Raw genomic sequence first — 9169 nt, forward strand, 5'->3', positions numbered from 1 at the left:
CTGCTAGCTAAAATCCTGTCCTCAAGGATAGAAGACTGTGTCCAGGAGGTGATAGGGGAAGACCAGACAGCGTTCGTTAAGGGTAGGCAGCTAACGGCCAATGTTGGAAGGCTCTTGAATGTAATCATGATGCCCCCGGAGGGTAAGGAGATGGAGGTAGTGGTCGCAATGGACACAGATAAGGCCTTTGACCGGGTGGAATGGAACTATCTGTGGGAGGTGTTGGGGCGGTTCGGGTTTGGTCAAGGTTTCATCGACTGGATCAGGCTCCTGTACCAGGCACCAGAGGCAAATGTTCGAATGAACCGGCTGACGTGGGACTATTTTAGACTGCACCGGGGAACTAGGGAGGGATGCCCCCTCTCTCCATTGCTGTTCACTGAGCCACTGGCTATGGCGTTAAGAGCTTTCAGGGGCTGGTCCGGGGTCGGGTGGAACACAGGATCTCGTTACACGCCGATGACCTGCTCCTGTATTTTTCCGACCCGTTAGAGGGGATGGGAGAGATCATGAGGATTTTAGGGGAATTTGGCCGTTTTCCAGGGTACAAATTGAACATGGGGAAAAGCGAGATGTTTGCATCCAGGCACGGGGGCAGGAGAGGAGACTGGGAAAGCTGCCGTTCAGAGTGGTGTGAGGTAGCTTCCGTTATTTAGGGATCCTGGTGGCACAAGACTGGGGGCTGTTACATAAACTAAACTTGACCCGGTTAGTGGAACAAATGAAAGAGGACTTCCGAAGGTGGGATATGCTCCCTGGCGGGGAGGGTACAGACAGTGGAAATGACGGTCCTCCCGAGATTCCTGTTTGTTTTTCATTGCCTCCCCACCTTTATCCCAAAGGCCTTTTTAAAGCGGGTAAATAGGTGATCTCCGGTTTTGTTTGGGCGGGTAAAACCCTGCGAGTGAAGACGGTGATGCTGGAGTGTGGCCGGGGGCTTTAGCATCTATTACTGGCGGCATATATAGCCATGATTAGGAAGTGGGTGGTGGGGGAAGGGTCGGTGAGGGAGCGGGTAGAGGTAGCATTGTGTAAGGACACGAGTTTAGGGGCATTGAGCACGGCACCTCTGCCGTTCTCGCCAGCCCGGTTTCCACAAGCCCGGTGGTAGTGGCGGTCCTGAGAGTCTGGGGCAGTGGAGGAAACATGCGAGAGCAGAGGCAGCATCGCTTTGGGCTCCAAACTGTAGCAACCAGCAGTTTGCCACAGGGATTCTAGATGGCGGGTTTTTGAGATGGCAGCGAGCAGGGTTTGGGAGGATGGGAGATTTGTTTATAGGTCGGAGCTTCCCCGGTTTGAGGGAGTTAGAGGAGAAGTTTGAGTTGACGGGAGGGAATGGGTTTAGGCATCTGCAGATTCGGGACTTCTTGCGAAGGCAGGTTCCAACCTTCCCGCTCCTACCACCACGGGGGATACAAGATAGCGTAATTTCTAGAGTATGGGTGGGAGAGGAAAAGGTCTCAGATATCTATAAAAGAACTCTTGGAGTCAGAGGAAATGCAGACAGAGGAGCTAAAGCACAAATGGGAGGATGAGTTAGGGGGAGAGATAGAGGCAGGTCTCTGGGCGGATGCGCTAAGCAGGGTCAACACGTCCACATCCTGCGCCAGGCTCAGCCTGATACAATTCAAGGTCGTTCACCGGGCACACATGATGGTGGCCCAGATGAGCAAGTTTTTTGGGATAGAAGACAGGTGTGCAAGGTGTGCGGGAGGCCCAGAAAACCATGTCCACATGATTTGGGCATGTCTGAAGCTTAGGGGATTCTGGCAGGGGTTTGCAGATGTCATGTCCATGGTGTTAAAAACAAGGGTGGCACCGAGTCCAGAGGTGGCGATTTTCGGAGTGTAGGAGGACCCGGGAGTCCAAGGGGCGAGAGAGGCCGACGTCTTAGCCTTTGCCTCCTTGGTAGCCCGGAGACGGATACTGCTAACATGGAGGGACTCGAAGCCCCTGAAATCAGAGACCTGGGTCAATGACATGGCTGTCTCTCTCAGTCTTGAGAAAATCAAGTTCGCCCTGAGAGGGTCAATGCTAGGGTTTGTCCGGAGGTGGAAGCCGTTTGTCGACTTCTTTGAAGAAAGCTAACTGTCAGCAGGGAAAGGGTTTAGTCTAGATTACTGTTCAAGGAAGGTGGGACCTGTGAGGGTGGTAGAGGGTCTTTGCACTATGTTTATAGTTGTTTGTATATGGTTTACTGTTACTGTTATAAAATCACAAATGCCTTAATAAAATATTTTACAAAAAAATGACTTCTGCAGGGTCACTCACCTCCAGATCTCATTACAGCCTTTGTCTAAACATGGACAAAAGAGCTGAATTCCAAATTTGAGGGGAGTGACATCAAGATAGCATTAGACCATGTATGGCACCACCAAAGAGCGCTAGTAAAACTCAAGTCAATGGAATTTAGGGAGAAAATTCTCCACTGGCTGGAGTCATAACCAGCACAAAAGAAGATGGCTGTAGTCAGGAATCTGCAGGAGCAAGGAACTCTCCAGCTGCTGGAAAAATAGCTGGCACGTGTAAATGCGGACGGTCAAACATTTCAGCACCAGGGCATTGCTGCAATAATTCTTCAGGACAGCATTCTAAGCACAACTTATACCTGTTGTTTTATCAACGACCTTCCCCCATTATGTCAGAAGTAAGACTGTTCATTAATGATTGTGGTACTTGGCTCATTGCCACACAAGTGCTGGGCAACATCCGTGTACAAGAGTCATACCATCCCCCATGACATTCAATGACATTACTAATAACAACCTTCTCCCACTTTCAATACCCTGGGTCACCATCGATAAACTTTTCCAGCCACATAATGATGTTACTGCAAGAGCACATGAGAGGCTGCGTATCCAATGTCAAAAAGACCACCATGATTCTCCATCATAAATAAGGCGCCATCAAGATTATGATGTATATTCTCAATTTGCCTAAATGGGTGCAGTAACAATACTCAATACCTTCCAAGACAAAACACCAGCCCCCGCCACCCCACCCGACTACCAGGACACTATGGTGGTATTCTGCGGTACCTATGGGACATACTAGAGCAGCTTACGGTTTCTTCAACAGTATCTCAAATCCACAACTTACACCACTTAGACAGACAATGGCAAAGGTGATTAGAAATAGGCTTCAGGATGACAACAGGACAATGAAGTGAAGAGAGGCATGGCTGATGGCGTTCTATACAAAAACATTTGGTGCTGATGCACTTCAGGAGAACTAACATGGAACGACTGTGTACCATGAAATGGCATGATTGAGAAGTGTAGATGAGCAGAAGGACTTTGATATCCAAATACTCAAATCCTTGCAGAGCAAGCTGCTAGAGTGGTTCAAAAAGCAAATGGAATATTAAAGCTCATTGGAATTGGATGCAAAAGCAAAGATGTTGTAGATCCAAATTTCATAAATAATTTTTTTTTTTTTTTTTTTAAAAAGAGTTGGCTGGGTACTTGAGGATGACTAATTTACAGGGGCAGGCAAAAACTGGAGGCAGGGACTAAGCATGGCTGCTCTTCCAAAAAGCCACGGGTGATGGATTGAACCGATGCTTTCTGTGTTGTAAGTTCTTGATTCTATGAGTAAAGAATTGAGGAACAACATTTAAGAGACTTCCTTCATCAAGACAGTGGCAAGGCAGTCAAGAGAGCTGAAGATTGTTGCAATTGTATCGGATGCACCAACGAGCATAGAACTTTGCGACTATGTACTTTCAAGACAAGTGAAATCAGCACATCTGCCTACATTAGTAAGGGAGATGAATATCTCCCATCACTCAAAGACACTCACCTTCGAACTACCCTTGACCTTAATTTAGCCAAGATGTGGAGATGCCAGCATTGGACTAGGGTGAATACAGTAAGAAGTCTTACAAACTCGAATCACTAGCTTTCGGAGAACTGCTCCTTCCTCAGGTGAATCTCGCCCTCTTCACCTGAGGAACAGTGCTCCGAAAGCTAGTGATTCGAAACAAACCTGTTGGACTTTAACCTGATGTTGTGAGACTTCTTACTTAATTTAGCTAATGTAGTTGCCCAGGGTGTGGCTGTCACTGTGTACAAGCAACTTCTTGGAATCGTAGGTGCGAGCAGCATTGAATCCAGAGTGGAAAGTGCATTTTCAGGTGGGGTTGCGACATGAACAAGGGGGTGGGGCCATTCCTGAAACTACATATTAGACCCCAGTAAAAATTACAAAGAAATATAAATGTTGGCACACCGCTTTGAATACTTTTAATATTTATGGGTTTGTTTCTGTGATTTTCGTCTCCCAACTATCATAGGAAACATAAATAATTTCCCCAGTTTTGGTTATAAAGTCAGTTTCCCAGTACAATTGTCTGAAAATCTATAGAGGGACTTCCACACTACGGCATCCAGAGCTCCAAATTAATGGCAATGCAACTGACCAGATCGGGAATACAATCTAATGTGAGCCGACTCCATTGTGTTCCCATAAACACTCCTGACCCCGATGTATATTTACAGTTAGCAGTATTTCGGTGGGTTTTATTTTGGATTGATAACTTTGGTTAGCCAGCCTGCCCTCTTCACTCAGTTCCCATTTACAGCCGGGGGGGGGGGGGATTAGGTCAACTCTCACCTCCTTGACTTTCTCCCGGCGGCTCCTGGCGTCCTGATCTGCCGGCTCTGTGCCGGCTTCCAGCAGTGGTGGGTAGCGGCTCTTGCTGGCTTCCAGCACTTCTGCCCCGTCCTCTGAACCCCCGCGTCCACGCTCTCTTTCCGTCACCTCCTGGCGGATCTGCTCCGACGCCGACTCTTTTGCGGGTCTCTCCTGCCTCCGCCGTGCCTCGGTCTGCCTGTGCCGGGAGCCCGCGGCGGCCCCCGCTCCGGGTGCCAGCCCCACTCCACTCCCCGCGCTGTCCGGCTCGGCGGGCAACAAGAAGAAACGGCGGAGGCGCACGGAATCCGGGAGGAAGAAGATGGCCCCGAAGCACACGGTGACCAAGGCGCTGAGCAGGATCAGGAAGACGAACCGCTTGGAGAGGCGAACACCCCCGAAGCGACTCCCCAGCCCCAGCCCGGACCCTGAACACAGCCTTCGGATCATCAGCACAGCAAGTCAACGACCTGAGAGTGGGTCACAAACCCCAACGGGATCTTCCTCAAAGCCACCCCACCAAAAAAAATAATAATAATAATTTCTAACTGAAAATCCGGAGGCTGCCTTGCCCCGCACCCCGGGGCTCGACGTCGCTCTCGGAGCTGCGCAGCCTCACTCTCCCCTCCCGCGCTCCGGTGCCTCGCGCTGACCGTTAGCCTCCCTCCGCTCGCGCCGTGTTTTTCTCCCGTCACAATCCCTCAAACCAGGGCGCCGGAAATCCCGCCCCGCCTCCGCCATTAGCCAACCAGGTTGTCAATTAGGACAATTACAGAGGCGGGAGGAGGCAGTCGGCGCGCAGGACGATTTTCACATTTTGGTTTGAAGCTTCCGTCCCCTTTAGGGTTGTGCTCCCGACTGTTTGGGAGCGGCCCCTTTCAATTTGTCCATCGGTTCATTTTTGTTCGTCTATTTAGTCGTTGAGCCCTATAAAACCGGCACACAGGACGGAAATGTGATCAGGTTACCCCCCCCCCCCCCCCCCAAATAAAAACAATGTAAAAGATCACTGCAGGGTTGGGCCTTCATAACTAGAGGGCTGGAGTATAAAAATAAGGCAATTTTAATGTAGCTGTATACAAAGTCCTGTGTGAGAGAGAAGGATGAGAAAAGGGATGGGGAGGATACAATAGTAAACTATAAGCTATCCCCTCTTCGTCATTCTAGATCTGTTCAAAACCTTTTGCATGTTTTACACCAATCTCTCCACTTTGCCGTTCGGCTTAGTGGGCTGCTCTAAACTGGTGCTATACTTATCTATCTGACCATAGTAAGAAGTCTTACAACACCAGGTTAAAGTCCAACAGGTTTGTTTCGATGTCACTAGGTTTCGGAGCGCTGCTCCTTCCTCAGGCTCCTTCGCCTGAGGAAGGAGCAGCATTCCGAAAGCTAGTGACATCGAAACAAACCTGTTGGACTTTAACCTGGTGTTGTAAGACTTCTTACTGTGCTCACCCCAGTACAACGCTGGCATCTCCACATCATATCTGACCATAGCTAGAGTATCATCTGCAACGGCTTTTGTTCCTGTTCCCGCATGGTTACTTAGATATTCCCTAAGGGCCTTGAACCCTCCAACACAAAAACATAGCGTTAGTTTGTACATGTAGGCTGAGGATATCCAATGCTACCTCACAACCACCTCTCATCAACTCCTCTACTATCCCTAAACTATGAGTAAAAAGTTTTACAACACCAGGTTAGTTTTGAATCACTAGCTTTCGGAGCACAGCTCCTTCTTTAGGTGAATGAAATTTTCATTCACCTGTGGAAGGAGCTCAGTTCCGAAAGCTAGTGATTTGAAACAAACCTGTTGGACTTTAACCTCGTGTGCGCACCTCAGTCCAGTGCCAGCAACTCCACATCATGACTATCAGATGGCTTGCCTGGCATGCAGTACTTGGTGAGCTGAAATCTCCAAATATCTTTTGGAAAGACCAAAGTCTTTGATTCCTTTTACAAAATACGTTCCCTAGTGATGCGCAATCAATTACTCTCAAGACAAGGTGAGTCATAACTAATAGGCTTTAATCTGCTAGAACTATTCCCCAGCAGCTTCGATACAGAAAGTAAAGGCTGCTGGGATGGTATCGGTTCTTATACTCCGCCTCTCAGGGCGGAGCTATGTACATCAGCCAATGGTAGACTCCTGGGTCTAGCCAATGGTCATCCACCTCTCAGGTACCGCAATACCTGGTATCACCACATTCACCCCCTGTTAAAAAAGAGCCCGGCGGGTTGATGGCCAGCGTTAATGTCGCCTTTCGCATGGTAGGACCAGGTATTGAGGTGCCGTGAAGTCGAGGGTAATAGCAAAGTGTTCATGGTGCAGCAATCAGTCGATCGGGTGGCCTGGTCGTCCTTCTGGAGCATCTGGGCTTCGGTGGTCCTGATGGGGGTCCCGGCGGTTGCGATTCCGGGAACGTGGTGTCGTCCTCCCAGGCAGCTTCGTCACCCCTAGGCGACGCTGTTGGGGCGAAAAGTGGGCAGGACGGGGGGGCGCCTGTAGGGGGCGTCGGCGCTTGTTCGGGCCGAGGCAGGGGCGGAGGGAGTACTGACCCTCCAGTCAGGTGTTACGGGGAGGGTGGTGGTGGGGGCACTGGTGCGGGGGCGCGTGGGGCTCCTACGGGCGCCAGGTCCCGAAGGGAGACTGTGTCTTGGTGGCCATCCGGGAACGCTACATAGGCGTACTGGGGGTTGGAGTGCAGCAAGTGGACCCTCTCGACCAACGGGTCCGACTTGTGCGCCCTCACATGTTTCTGAAGCAGGATGGGTCCGGGTGTCGCTAGCCAGGTTGGGAGCGAGGTCCCGGAGGAGGACTTCCTGGGGAAAACAAGGAGACGTTCATGAGGTGTCTGATTTGTGGTAGTACAGAGCAGCGACCGGATGGAATGGAGAGCGACCGGGAGGACTTCCTGCCAGCGGGAGACTGTGAGATTCCTGGACCGCAGGGCCAGCAGGACGGTCTTCCAGACCGTTCCGTTCTCCCTCTCTACCTGCCCGTTTCCCCGGGGGTTGTAACTGGTCATCCTGCTCGAGGCGATGCCTTTGCTGAGCAGGAATTGACGCAGTTCGTCACTCATAAAGGGGGACCCCCTATCACTGTGAATGTACGCGGGGAAACCGAACAGTGTAAAGATACCCTGCAGGGCCTTGATGACGGTGGTTGTGGTCATGTCTGGGCAGGGGATGGTGAATGGGAACCGGGAGTACTCGTCAATCACGTTCAGGAAGTACGTGTTGCGGTCGGTGGAGGGGAGGGGGCCTTTGAAGTCCATGCTGAGGCGTTCAAAGGGACAGGAAGCCTTTATCAGATGCGCTTTCTCTGGTCGGTAGAAGTGCGGTTTGCACTCCACGCAGATTTGGCAGTCCCTGGTGATGGACCTGACCTCGATGGAGTAGGGCAGGTTGCGGGTCTTGATAAAATGACAGAGACGAGTGACCCCCCGGGTGGCAGAGGTCCTCGTGGAGGGATCAGAGGCGGTCCACTTGTGCGGTGGCACAAGTGCCGCGGGACAGGGCATCAGGAGGCTCGTTCAGCTTCCCGGGACGGTACAAGATCTCGTAATTGTAGGTGGAGAGTTTGATCCTCCACAGCAAGATCTTGTCGTTCTTAATCTTGTCCCGCTGTGCATTATCGAACATGAAAGCAACCGACCGTTGGTCCGTGAGGAGAGTGAATCTCCTGCCGGCCAGGTAATGCCTCCAGTGTCGCACAGCTTCTACTCTGGCCTGGGCCTCCTTTTCGACCGAGGAGTGGCAAATTTCGGAAGCATGGAGAGTGCAGGAGAAGAAAGCCACGGGCCTGCCCGCCTGGTTGAGGGTGGCCGTCAGAGCTACGTCGGACGCATCGCTCTCGACCTGGAAGGGGAGGGACTCGTCGATGGCGCGCATCAATGTCTGCATTGATGCGGCAGAAGGCCTGGCGGGCCTCCGTCGAAGGGGGAAGGTTGTGGACTGGATCAGGGGTCGAGCCTTGTCGGCGTAATTGGGGACCCACTGTGCATAATAGCTGAAGAAGCCGAGGCAGCGCTTTAGGGCCTTGGGGCAGTGAGGGAGGGGGAACTCCATGAGGGGGCGCATGCGCTCAGGGTCGGGGCCTATGACTCCACTTCGCACTACGTAGCCCAGAATGGCTAGCTGGTCGGTGCTGAACACGCATTTATCCTTATTGTAAATCAGATTAAGGATATTTGCGGTCTGGAGAAATTTTCGGAGATTGGTGTCGTGGTCCTGCTGGTCATGGCCACAGGTGGTGACGTTATCAAGATACGGGAATGTTGCGCGTACGCCGTACCGGTCAACCATTCGGTCCATCTCTCGTTGGAAGACCGAGACCCCGTTCGTGACACTGAAGGGAACCCTTAAAAAGTGATAGAGCTGCCCATCTGCTTCAAAGGCAGTGTACTGGCGGTCACCATGATGGAGGGGTAGCTGGTGGTAAGCAGACTTGAGATCCACTGTGGAGAAAACCTTGTATTGCGCAATCCTGTTCACCAGGTCAGCAATACGGGGGAGAGGGTATGCATCCAGCTGC

General features: G+C 51.4%; 1 protein-coding gene across 1 annotated transcript in view; it reads right to left on the reverse strand.

Annotated features, from left to right (window-relative positions):
* LOC140414211 (mannosyl-oligosaccharide 1,2-alpha-mannosidase IA-like) overlaps nt 1-5309 on the reverse strand; it is a 187214-nt gene extending 181905 nt beyond the window's left edge. Inside the window, exon 1 of the mRNA XM_072500965.1 lies at nt 4615-5309. Coding sequence (XP_072357066.1) covers nt 4615-5082 — 468 coding nt within the window. The 5' untranslated portion in view covers nt 5083-5309. The remainder of the gene's footprint in view (nt 1-4614) is intronic.
* Between the last annotated feature and the right edge of the window lie 3860 nt (nt 5310-9169).

Source organism: Scyliorhinus torazame, chromosome 1, assembly GCF_047496885.1.
Source record: "Scyliorhinus torazame isolate Kashiwa2021f chromosome 1, sScyTor2.1, whole genome shotgun sequence".
NCBI lineage: Eukaryota > Metazoa > Chordata > Chondrichthyes > Carcharhiniformes > Scyliorhinidae > Scyliorhinus > Scyliorhinus torazame.